This window comes from Ranitomeya imitator, chromosome 3, assembly GCF_032444005.1.
Source record: "Ranitomeya imitator isolate aRanImi1 chromosome 3, aRanImi1.pri, whole genome shotgun sequence".
Classification (NCBI taxonomy): Eukaryota; Metazoa; Chordata; class Amphibia; order Anura; family Dendrobatidae; genus Ranitomeya; species Ranitomeya imitator.
Window position 1 is genome coordinate 704,293,970 of NC_091284.1, and position 13,768 is coordinate 704,307,737.

Sequence of the window (13,768 nt, forward strand, 5' to 3'; positions counted from 1 at the left end):
GCACCTGTTCACACTTGCGTTATTCTGTTCAGAGTTGCTGGTGAGTTCTACGGTTTTTGTAATGGCAGGCCACTGATATTTCAAACAGAAGGAAGTGATCTGCATCTTGTATAAAATTCTGAGCCTGCGCCCCTGTCATTAGTGGAACATGCGCAGTCTGGTTTCACAGCTGCTCCTCTGGTATTCAATAAAAAGTTACCGGAGGCGGCACAAGCGCAGCTCGAGATCTCAGCTCAATGACATCGTTCTGACAGGATCTGTGTCAGATCATTTACATATAAGAAAAACGTGGATTTCTCTGGAATAAGGCTGGTTTCACATTTGCGGACGAGGGCTTTGCGGAGGGCTGCATAGTTCCTCCGTGAAGCCCCACCCACTGCCGAGCCTCTTCCTTCAGCTCCACCTACGTCTGCATGCGTCTTGTGTACCCGATCTTTAACATTGGGTACGCAGGCCATGCGGACGTATGTGGATGCCTCCGCATGCGTCGTTTTCACGCTGTGCTGACCGCGACAAAATGCAACATGTTACGTTCAACGCAGGTCGATGCAGTGGGCGGGGTTTAACGGAGGGAATACGCAGTCCTCCACGAAGCCCTCGTCCGCAAATGTGAAACTAGACTAAGACATCGGATGGCATATATCAGGGTGTCACTTTATTCAGCCTCCTATGACCTGTGTGCCCACATAGATGGCATAGGAGGGACGATCCTACTGACTGATTCTCTTTAATTCCATTTGCCTGTTCCCCTGAATCACGGAGCCACAACATCTTCTGATATGAGGGCCACATTGTCATATTGAATGACTTCCAAGTGCTGCAATAAACCATAAAGGCCCCATTCACTATTGCATTTTTTTGGTGTGAATACGCCTTAGGCTGCCGTCACACTAGCAGTATTTGGTCAGTATTTTACATCAGTATTTGTAAGCCAAAACCAGGAGTGGGTGATAAATGCAGAAGTGGTGCATATGTTTCTATTATACTTTTCCTCTGATTGTTCCACTCCTGGTTTTGGCTTACAAATACTGAGGTAAAATACTGACCAAATACTGATAGTGTGACGGCAGCCTTATGACGGCGGTCTGTGTGACAGCTCTCCAGCGACCAAACAGCGACGCTGCAGCGATCCGGATCGTTGTCGGTATCGCTGCAGCGTCGCTTAGTGTGACGGTACCTTTAGTCTGGGGTCACACTTGCGAGTGCAATGTGAGAGACTCTCTCCTCAATAGCCGGCACTCAGGACCGCAGCGTGCGGCTGCATAGAAATACATGCAACTGAACCCTCCAGTCCCGAGTGCCGGCTATTGATGTGAGAGTCTCACAAGTGTGACCCCGGCCCAAGCCCTGAAAGGTGGTAGCCGTATCTTATATCGGTCAAAACACTTTAATTTGTGGCTTTTTGATTTGTGTCAAATTCATCAAACATTTGTTTTTTTTAGAGTTTAAAGGAACCCAGTGTCATGGGGAGTCAGATATGACTGCACCGCACTCGCCCACCCCTCGTCCTGTGCAGTGTGTAAGTCTTCACCCCCCGACATGGAAAGTATGGTGTGCAGCAGGTGGGGGGCTGCACACATCCCTGCTCCAAATGGAGTGTCGGAGGGCAAGTGTAAACACAGCTTTATATATAAAGGGTTTATTCTCACCTTTCCTTGTAAATTTATACAACAAACTTACTATGACTGTATGGCAGTGAGTAAATCAGTGCTATTGCTGTGAGTACAACAGACTGCACATGCGCGGACCGAAGCTGTAATGTTATGTAAGGAGGAGGCAGCAGGTGAGGCCTAGCGCAAGCTCACTGTCACAGCGATTCTCATTGGCTACACGTAGGCCGGGGCGGGGCCTCCTGCGGTCACCTCTACACAGCGGTGTTAGCAAGCGAGCTATAGCGCATACTGATTGGCTGCGACGTTTAATGACGTCAGTGGACCTCGGCAGTTGTCTCTTCTGTCACCCGACTGTGCAGTTAGTTTGGCTTCAGGTCGGAGCAGTGAAGACGCGGGCACAGGACGGCCGTCAGGTGGGCGAGGACTTACTGTGTGTGCACAGGGGGCTGCACTGACGGCTGCACACTTACTGTGTGTGTACAGCGGGCTGCACTGACAGCTGGACAATTACTGTGTGTGTACAGGGGGCTGCACTGACGGCTGCACACTTACTGTGTGTGTACAGCGGGCTGCAGACTTACTGTGTGTGTGTACAGGGGGCTCCACTGACAGCTGGACAATTACTGTGTGTGTACAGGGGGCTGCACTGACGGCTGCACAGTCACTGTGTGTACAGGGGGCTGCACTGACGGCTGCACACTTACTGTGTGTGTACAGGGGGCTGCACTGACGGCTGCACACTTACTGTGTGTGTACAGGGGGCTGCACTGACGGCTGCACACTTACTGTGTGTGTACAGGGGGCTGCACTGACGGCTGCACACTTACTGTGTGTGTACAGGGGGCTGCACTGACGGCTGCACACTTACTGTGTGTGTACAGGGGGCTGCACTGACGGCTGCACACTTACTGTGTGTACAGGGGGCTGCACTGACGGCTGCACACTTACTGTGTGTGTACAGGGGGCTGCACTGACGGCTGCAGACTTACTGTGTGTGTACAGGGGGCTGCACTGACGGCTGCAGACTTACTGTGTGTGTGCAGGGGGCTGCACAATTACTGTGTGTGTACAAGGGGCTGCACTGACGGCTGCACACTTACTGTGTGTGTACAGGGGGCTGCACTGACGGCTGCAGACTTACTGTGTGTGTACAGGGGGCTGCACAATTGTGTGTGTACAAGGGGCTGCACTGACGGCTGCACACTTACTGTGTGTGTACAGGGGGCTGCACACTTACTGTGTGTGTACAGGGGGCTGCACTGACGGCTGCAGACTTACTGTGTGTGTACAAGGGGCTGCACTGACGGCTGCACACTTACTGTGTGTGTGCAGGGGGCTGCACTGACGGCTGCACACTTACTGTGTGTGTGCAGGGGGCTGCACTGACGGCTGCACACTTACTGTGTGTGTGCAGGGGGCTGCACTGACGGCTGCACACTTACTGTGTGTGTGCAGGGGGCTGCACTGACGGCTGCACACTTACTGTGTGTGTGCAGGGGGCTGCACTGACGGCTGCACACTTACTGTGTGTGTGCAGGGGGCTGCACTGACGGCTGCAGACTTACTGTGTGTGAACAGGGGGCTGCACTGACGGCTGCACACTTACTGTGTGTGTACAAGGGGCTGCACTGACGGCTGCAGACTTACTGTGTGTGTACAGGGGGCTGCACTGACGGCTGCACAATTACTGTGTGTACACGGGGCTGCACTGACGGCTGCACACTTACTGTGTGTGTACAAGGGGCTGCACTGACGGCTGCAGACTTACTGTGTGTGTACAGGGGGCTGCACTGACGGCTGCACACTTACTGTGTGTGTACAGGGGGCTGCACTGACGGCTGCACAATTACTGTGTGTGTACAAGGGGCTGCACTGACGGCTGCACACTTACTGTGTGTGTGCAGGGGGCTGCACTGACGGCTGCAGACTTACTGTGTGTGTACAGGGGGCTGCACACTTACTGTGTGTGTACAAGGGGCTGCACTGACGGCTGCACACTTACTGTGTGTACACGGGGCTGCACTGACGGCTGCAGACTTACTGTGTGTGCGCAGGGGGCTGCACTGACGGCTGCACACTTACTGTGTGTGTACAGCGGGCTGCACTGACGGCTGCACACTTACTGTGTGTGTACAGGGGGCTGCACTGACGGCTGCAGACTTACTGTGTGTGCACAGGGGGCTGCACTGACGGCTGCACACTTACTGTGTGTGTACAGGGGGCTGCACTGACGGCTGCACACTTACTGTGTGTGTACAGGGGGCTGCACTGACGGCTGCACACTTACTGTGTGTGTACAGGGGGCTGCACTGACGGCTGCACACTTACTGTGTGTGTACAGGGGGCTGCACTGACGGCTGCACACTTACTGTGTGTGTACAGGGGGCTGCACTGACGGCTGCACACTTACTGTGTGTGTACAGGGGGCTGCACTGACGGCTGCAGACTTACTGTGTGTGTACAGGGGGCTGCACTGACGGCTGCAGACTTACTGTGTGTGTGCACGGGGCTGCACAATTACTGTGTGTGTACAAGGGGCTGCACTGACGGCTGCACACTTACTGTGTGTGTACAGGGGGCTGCACTGACGGCTGCAGACTTACTGTGTGTGTACAGGGGGCTGCACAATTACTGTGTGTGTACAAGGGGCTGCACTGACGGCTGCACACTTACTGTGTGTGTACAGGGGGCTGCACACTTACTGTGTGTGTACAGGGGGCTGCACTGACGGCTGCAGACTTACTGTGTGTGTACAAGGGGCTGCACTGACGGCTGCACACTTACTGTGTGTGTGCAGGGGGCTGCACTGACGGCTGCACACTTACTGTGTGTGTGCAGGGGGCTGCACTGACGGCTGCAGACTTACTGTGTGTGAACAGGGGGCTGCACTGACGGCTGCACACTTACTGTGTGTGTACAAGGGGCTGCACTGACGGCTGCAGACTTACTGTGTGTGTACAGGGGGCTGCACTGACGGCTGCACAATTACTGTGTGTACACGGGGCTGCACTGACGGCTGCAGACTTACTGTGTGTGTACACGGGGCTGCACTGACGGCTGCACAATTACTGTGTGTACACGGGGCTGCACTGACGGCTGCACACTTACTGTGTGTGTACAAGGGGCTGCACTGACGGCTGCAGACTTACTGTGTGTGTACAGGGGGCTGCACTGACGGCTGCACACTTACTGTGTGTGTACAGGGGGCTGCACTGACGGCTGCACAATTACTGTGTGTGTACAAGGGGCTGCACTGACGGCTGCACAATTACTGTGTGTGTACAAGGAGCTGCACTGACGGCTGCACACTTACTGTGTGTGTGCAGGGGGCTGCACTGACGGCTGCAGACTTACTGTGTGTGTACAGGGGGCTGCACACTTACTGTGTGTGTACAGGGGGCTGCACTGACGGCTGCACACTTACTGTGTGTACACGGGGCTGCACTGACGGCTGCACACTTACTGTGTGTGTACAGGGGGCTGCACTGACGGCTGCAGACTTACTGTGTGTGTACAAGGGGCTGCACTGACGGCTGCAGACTTACTGTGTGTGTACAGGGGGCTGCACTGACGGCTGCACAATTACTGTGTGTGTACAAGGGGCTGCACTGACGGCTGCACACTTACTGTGTGTACACGGGGCTGCACTGACGGCTGCACACTTACTGTGTGTGTACAGGGGGCTGCACTGACGGCTGCAGACTTACTGTGTGTGTACAGGGGGCTGCACTGACGGCTGCAGACTTACTGTGTGTGTGCAGGGGGCTGCACTGACGGCTGCAGACTTACTGTGTGTGCGCAGGGGGCTGCACTGACGGCTGCACACTTACTGTGTGTGTACAGCGGGCTGCACTGACGGCTGCACACTTACTGTGTGTGTACAGGGGGCTGCACTGACGGCTGCAGACTTACTGTGTGTGCACAGGGGGCTGCACTGACGGCTGCACACTTACTGTCTGTGTACAGCGGGCTGCACTGACGGCTGCACACTTACTGTGTGTGTACAGGGGGCTGCACTGACGGCTGCAGACTTACTGTGTGTGTACAGGGGGCTGCACTGACGGCTGCACACTTACTGTGTGTGTACAGGGGGCTGCACTGACGGCTGCACACTTACTGTGTGTGTACAGGGGGCTGCACTGACGGCTGCACACTTACTGTGTGTGTACAGGGGGCTGCACTGACGGCTGCACACTTACTGTGTGTGTACAGGGGGCTGCACTGACGGCTGCACACTTACTGTGTGTACACGGGGCTGCACTGACGGCTGCACACTTACTGTGTGTGTACAGGGGGCTGCACTGACGGCTGCAGACTTACTGTGTGTGTACACGGGGCTGCACTGACGGCTGCACAATTACTGTGTGTACAGGGGGCTGCACTGACGGCTGCAGACTTACTGTGTGTGTACAAGGGGCTGCACTGACGACTGCAGACTTACTGTGTGTGTACAGGGGGCTGCACTGACGGCTGCACAATTACTGTGTGTACAGGGGGCTGCACTGACGGCTGCAGACTTACTGTGTGTGTACAAGGGGCTGCACTGACGGCTGCACACTTACTGTGTGTGTACAAGGGGCTGCACTGATGGCTGCACACTTACTGTGTGTGTGCAGGGGGCTGCACTGACGGCTGCAGACTTACTGTGTGTGTACAAGGGGCTGCACTGACGGCTGCACAATTACTGTGTGTGTACAAGGGGCTGCACTGACGGCTGCACACTTACTGTGTGTGTGCAGGGGGCTGCACTGACGGCTGCAGACTTACTGTGTGTGTACAGGGGGCTGCACACTTACTGTGTGTGTACAAGGGGCTGCACTGACGGCTGCACACTTACTGTGTGTACACGGGGCTGCACTGACGGCTGCACACTTACTGTGTGTGTACAGGGGGCTGCACTGACGGCTGCAGACTTACTGTGTGTGTACAAGGGGCTGCACTGACGGCTGCAGACTTACTGTGTGTGTACAGGGGGCTGCACTGACGGCTGCACAATTACTGTGTGTGTACAAGGGGCTGCACTGACGGCTGCACACTTACTGTGTGTGTGCAGGGGGCTGCACTGACGGCTGCAGACTTACTGTGTGTGTACAGGGGGCTGCACACTTACTGTGTGTGTACAAGGGGCTGCACTGACGGCTGCACACTTACTGTGTGTACACGGGGCTGCACTGACGGCTGCACACTTACTGTGTGTGTACAGGGGGCTGCACTGACGGCTGCAGACTTACTGTGTGTGTACAGGGGGCTGCACTGACGGCTGCAGACTTACTGTGTGTGTGCAGGGGGCTGCACTGACGGCTGCAGACTTACTGTGTGTGCGCAGGGGGCTGCACTGACGGCTGCACACTTACTGTGTGTGTACAGCGGGCTGCACTGACGGCTGCACACTTACTGTGTGTGTACAGGGGGCTGCACTGACGGCTGCACACTTACTGTGTGTGCACAGGGGGCTGCACTGACGGCTGCACACTTACTGTGTGTGTACAGCGGGCTGCACTGACGGCTGCACACTTACTGTGTGTGTACAGGGGGCTGCACTGACGGCTGCACACTTACTGTGTGTGTACAGGGGGCTGCACTGACGGCTGCACACTTACTGTGTGTGTACAGGGGGCTGCACTGACGGCTGCACACTTACTGTGTGTGTACAGGGGGCTGCACTGACGGCTGCACACTTACTGTGTGTGTACAGGGGGCTGCACTGACGGCTGCACACTTACTGTGTGTACACGGGGCTGCACTGACGGCTGCACACTTACTGTGTGTGTACAGGGGGCTGCACTGACGGCTGCAGACTTACTGTGTGTGTACACGGGGCTGCACTGACGGCTGCACAATTACTGTGTGTACAGGGGGCTGCACTGACGGCTGCAGACTTACTGTGTGTGTACAAGGGGCTGCACTGACGGCTGCAGACTTACTGTGTGTGTACAGGGGGCTGCACTGACGGCTGCACAATTACTCTGTGTACAGGGGGCTGCACTGACGGCTGCAGACTTACTGTGTGTGTACAACGGGCTGCACTGACGGCTGCACACTTACTGTGTGTGTACAAGGGGCTGCACTGACGGCTGCACACTTACTGTGTGTGTGCAGGGGGCTGCACTGACGGCTGCAGACTTACTGTGTGTGTACAAGGGGCTGCACTGACGGCTGCACAATTACTGTGTGTGTACAAGGGGCTGCACTGACGGCTGCACACTTACTGTGTGTGTGCAGGGGGCTGCACTGACGGCTGCAGACTTACTGTGTGTGTACAGGGGGCTGCACACTTACTGTGTGTGTACAAGGGGCTGCACTGACGGCTGCACACTTACTGTGTGTACACGGGGCTGCACTGACGGCTGCACACTTACTGTGTGTGTACAAGGGGCTGCACTGACGGCTGCAGACTTACTGTGTGTGTACAAGGGGCTGCACTGGCGGCTGCAGACTTACTGTGTGTGTACAGGGGGCTGCACTGACGGCTGCACAATTACTGTGTGTGTACAAGGGGCTGCACTGACGGCTGCACACTTACTGTGTGTGTACAGGGGGCTGCACACTTACTGTGTGTGTACAGGGGGCTGCACTGACGGCTGCAGACTTACTGTGTGTGTACAAGGGGCTGCACTGACGGCTGCAGACTTACTGTGTGTGTACAGGGGGCTGCACTGACGGCTGCACAATTACTGTGTGTACACGGGGCTGCACTGACGGCTGCAGACTTACTGTGTGTGTACACGGGGCTGCACTGACGGCTGCACAATTACTGTGTGTACACGGGGCTGCACTGACGGCTGCACACTTACTGTGTGTGTACAAGGGGCTGCACTGACGGCTGCAGACTTACTGTGTGTGTACAGGGGGCTGCACTGACGGCTGCACACTTACTGTGTGTGTACAGGGGGCTGCACTGACGGCTGCACAATTACTGTGTGTGTACAAGGGGCTGCACTGACGGCTGCACACTTACTGTGTGTGTGCAGGGGACTGCACTGACGGCTGCAGACTTACTGTGTGTGTACAGGGGGCTGCACACTTACTGTGTGTGTACAAGGGGCTGCACTGACGGCTGCACACTTACTGTGTGTACACGGGGCTGCACTGACGGCTGCACACTTACTGTGTGTGTACAGGGGGCTGCACTGACGGCTGCAGACTTACTGTGTGTGTACAAGGGGCTGCACTGACGGCTGCAGACTTACTGTGTGTGTACAGGGGGCTGCACTGACGGCTGCACAATTACTGTGTGTGTACAAGGGGCTGCACTGACGGCTGCACACTTACTGTGTGTGTACAGGGGGCTGCACACTTACTATGTAAGTTACTTACTCACTTACTATGTAAGTTACTTACTCACTTACTATGTGTGTTACTAACCTCCTCTTTCGGCCTCTCGCAGCATACTAACTCGCCAACACATGAAGATGGAAACTCCCTTGACTTGGTCTTCTCCCGGCTTTGCTCAGTGGATGATTTCACAAACTCCCCTCTCCCACTCTCTGACCACCACCTTCTTTCATTCTCTATCAAGAACTGCCATCCCGCTCAGGTCACCCCCACTTTCCACACTTATAGAAACATACAGGCCATTAACACCCAGGAACTTATGAAGAACTTGCAGTCCTCATTGGCCCCAATCTCCTCCATCTCATGTCCTGATTCTGCTCTGAAGCATTACAATGAAACCCTGCAAAGTGCCCTGGATGAAGCTGCTCCTCCTATACATAAAACAACTCGGCACAGACGGCAACAACCGTGGCACACGCTGCAAACACGTTTCCTGCAGCGGTGCTCCAGGTGCGCAGAACGTCTGTGGAGAAAATCTAATCTACCCGAAGATTTCATCCATTATAAGTTCATGCTAAAGACATACAATTCTGCCCTTCACCTCTCCAAACAAACCTACTTCAACACCCTCATCACCTCCCTGTCCAATAACCCTAAACGTCTCTTTGACACGTTCCAGTTCCTACTCAACCCAAGAGCGCAGGCCCCAACCACGGATCTCCGTGCTGACAATCTGGCCAATTACTTCAAAGAAAAAATTGACCATATTCGACAGGAAATCATCTCCCAATCTCTTCATACCATGCACTGTCCTCCCTCCCCCACTGCATCTAGTTCACTCTCTGACTTTGAACCAGTTACAGAAGAAGAAGTAAGCAGGCTCCTTGCATCTTCTCGCCCGACCACTTGCACCAGTGACCCCATTCCGTCACATTTCCTCCAGTCCCTTTCCCCGGCTGTCACCTCTCACCTAACAAAAATATTCAACCTTTCCCTCACTTCCGGTATTTTTCCCTCCTCATTTAAGCATGCCATCATACATCCATTACTTAAAAAACCATCCCTCGACCAAAACTGTGCCGCTAATTATAGACCTGTCTCTAATCTTCCCTTCATCTCTAAACTCCTCGAACGCCTGGTCCACTCCCGTCTTACCCGCTATCTCTCAGATAACTCTCTTCTCGACCCTCTTCAATCTGGTTTCCGCTCTTTACACTCTACTGAAACTGCCCTCACTAAAGTCTCTAATGACCTACTAACAGCTAAATCTAATGGTCACTACTCCATGCTAATTCTCTTGGATCTCTCTGCAGCATTTGATACTGTGGATCATCAGCTCCTCCTCACTATGCTCCGCTCCATCGGCCTCAAGGACACCGTTCTCTCCTGGTTCTCCTCCTATCTCTCTGACCGATCCTTCACTGTATGTTTCGCTGGTTCCTCCTCCTCTCACCTTCCCCTTACTGTTGGGGTTCCTCAAGGATCAGTCCTAGGCCCCCTCCTCTTCTCTTTGTATACTGCCCCTATTGGACAAACAATCAGTAGATTTGGCTTCCAGTACCATCTCTATGCTGACGACACCCAACTATACACTTCTTCTCCTGATCTCACGCCTGCCTTATTAGAAAACACCAGTGATTGTCTTACCGCTGTCTCTAGCATCATGTCCTCCCTCTATCTGAAACTAAACCTGTCAAAAACTGAACTCCTCGTGTTTTCTCCCTCTACTAACCTACCTTTGCCTGACATTGCCATCTCCGTTTGCGGTTCCACCATTACTCCAAAGCAACATGCCCGCTGCCTTGGGGTCATCCTTGATTCTGACCTTTCATTCACCCCCCACATCCGATCACTGGCTCGCTCTTCTTACCTGCATCTCAAAAACATTTCTAGAATTCGCCCTTTTCTTACTTTCGACTCTGCAAAAACTCTTACTGTTTCACTTATTCATTCTCGTCTGGACTATTGTAACTCTCTACTAATCGGCCTCCCTCTTACCAAACTCTCCCCGCTCCAATCTGTCCTGAATGCTGCTGCCAGGATCATATTCCTCACCAACCGTTACACCGATGCCTCTACCTTGTGCCAGTCATTACACTGGTTACCCATCCACTCAAGAATCCAGTACAAAACTACTACCCTCATCCACAAAGCACTCCATGGCTCAGCACCACCCTACATCTCCTCTCTGGTCTCAGTCTACCACCCTACCCGTGCCCTCCGCTCCGCTGATGACCTCAGGTTAGCATCCTCAATAATCAGAACCTCCCACTCCCGTCTCCAAGACTTTACACGTGCTGCGCCGATTCTTTGGAATGCACTACCTAGGATAATACGATTAATCCCCAATCCCCACAGTTTTAAGCGTGCCCTAAAAACTCATTTGTTCAGACTGGCCTACCGCCTCAATGCATTAACCTAACGATCCCTGTGTGGCCTATATTAAAAAAAAAAAAAAAAAAATTAATTAACTGGTTCATGCAGCTTTACATGAACACCCAAGCCTTACACTATGGCTGGTCCGAATAACTATAGCAATTGTTACCATCCACCTCTCGTGTCTCCCCTTTTCCTCATAGTTTGTAAGCTTACGAGCAGGGCCCTCACTCCTCTTGGTATCTGTTTTGAACTCTATTTCTGTTATGCTGTAATGTCTATTGTATGTACAAGTCCCCTCTATAATTTGTAAAGCGCTGCGGAATATGTTGGCGCTATATAAATAAAAATTATTATTATTATTATTATGTGTGTACAGGGGGCTGCACTGACGGCTGCACAATTACTGTGTGTACACGGGGCTGCACTGACGGCTGCAGACTTACTGTGTGTGTACACGGGGCTGCACTGACGGCTGCACAATTACTGTGTGTACACGGGGCTGCACTGACGGCTGCACAATTACTGTGTGTACACGGGGCTGTACTGACGGCTGCACACTTACTGTGTGTGTACACGGGGCTGCACTGACGGCTGCACAATTACTGTGTGTACAAGGGGCTGCACTGACGGCTGCACACTTACTGTGTGTGTACAGGGGGCTGCACTGACGGCTGCACACTTACTGTGTGTGTACAGGGGGCTGCACTGACGGCTGCACACTTACTGTGTGTGTACAGGGGGCTGCACTGACGGCTGCAGACTTACTGTGTGTGTACACGGGGCTGCACTGACGGCTGCACAATTACTGTGTGTACAGGGGGCTGCACTGACGGCTGCAGACTTACTGTGTGTGTACAAGGGGCTGCACTGACGGCTGCAGACTTACTGTGTGTGTACAGGGGGCTGCACTGACGGCTGCACAATTACTGTGTGTACAGGGGGCTGCACTGACGGCTGCAGACTTACTGTGTGTGTACAAGGGGCTGCACTGACGGCTGCACACTTACTGTGTGTGTACAAGGGGCTGCACTGACGGCTGCACACTTACTGTGTGTGTACAAGGGGCTGCACTGACGGCTGCACACTTACTGTGTGTGCAGGGGGCTGCACTGACGGCTGCACACTTACTGTGTGTGTGTACAGGGGGCTGCACACTTACTGTGTGTGTACAAGGGGCTGCACTGACGGCTGCAGACTTACTGTGTGTGTGCAGGGGGCTGCACTGACGGCTGCACACTTACTGTGTGTGTGCAAGGGGCTGCACTGACGGCTGCACAATTACTGTGTGTGTACAAGGGGCTGCACTGACGGCTGCACACTTACTGTGTGTGTGCAGGGGGCTGCACTGACGGCTGCACACTTACTGTGTGTGTACAGGGGGCTGCACACTTACTGTGTGTGTACAAGGGGCTGCACTGACGGCTGCACACTTACTGTGTGTACACGGGGCTGCACTGACGGCTGCACACTTACTGTGTGTGTACAGGGGGCTGCACTGACGGCTGCAGACTTACTGTGTGTGTACAAGGGGCTGCACTGACGGCTGCAGACTTACTGTGTGTGTACAGGGGGCTGCACAATTACTGTGTGTGTACAAGGGGCTGCACTGACGGCTGCACACTTACTGTGTGTGTACAGGGGGCTGCACTGACGGCTGCACACTTACTGTGTGTGTGCAGGGGGCTGCACTGACGGCTGCAGACTTACTGTGTGTGTACAGGGGGCTGCACAATTACTGTGTGTGTACAGGGGGCTGCACTGACGGCTGCACACTTACTGTGTGTGTACAGGGGGCTGCACTGACGGCTGCACAATTACTGTGTGTGTACAAGGGGCTGCACTGACGGCTGCACACTTACTGTGTGTGTGCAGGGGGCTGCACTGACGGCTGCAGACTTACTGTGTGTGTACAGGGGGCTGCACACTTACTGTGTGTGTACAAGGGGCTGCACTGACGGCTGCAGACTTACTGTGTGTGTACAGGGGGCTGCACTGACGGCTGCACAATTACTGTGTGTGTACAAGGGGCTGCACTGACGGCTGCACACTTACTGTGTGTGTACAGGGGGCTGCACACTTACTGTGTGTGTACAGGGGGCTGCACACTTACTGTGTGTGTACAGGGGGCTGCACTGACGGCTGCAGACTTACTGTGTGTGTACAAGGGGCTGCACTGACGGCTGCACACTTACTGTGTGTGTGCAGGGGGCTGCACTGACGGCTGCAGACTTACTGTGTGTGTACAGGGGGCTGCACTGACGGCTGCACACTTACTGTGTGTGTACAAGGGGCTGCACTGACGGCTGCAGACTTACTGTGTGTGTACAGGGGGCTGCACTGACGGCTGCACAATTACTGTGTGTGTACAAGGGGCTGCACTGACGGCTGCACACTTACTGTGTGTACACGGGGCTGCACTGACGGCTGCACACTTACTGTGTGTGTACAGGGGGCTGCACTGACGGCTGCAGACTTACTGTGTGTGTACAGGGGGCTGCACT

At 54.2% G+C, this 13,768-nt stretch overlaps 1 protein-coding gene across 1 annotated transcript in view; it reads left to right on the top strand.

Moving 5' to 3' along the window:
* The first annotated feature begins 1,886 nt into the window (after window positions 1-1,886).
* HIGD1C (HIG1 hypoxia inducible domain family member 1C) overlaps window positions 1,887-13,768 on the top strand; it is a 111,245-nt gene continuing 99,363 nt past the window's right edge. Inside the window, exon 1 of the mRNA XM_069758612.1 lies at window positions 1,887-2,026. Coding sequence (XP_069614713.1) covers window positions 1,922-2,026 — 105 coding nt within the window. The 5' untranslated portion in view covers window positions 1,887-1,921. The remainder of the gene's footprint in view (window positions 2,027-13,768) is intronic.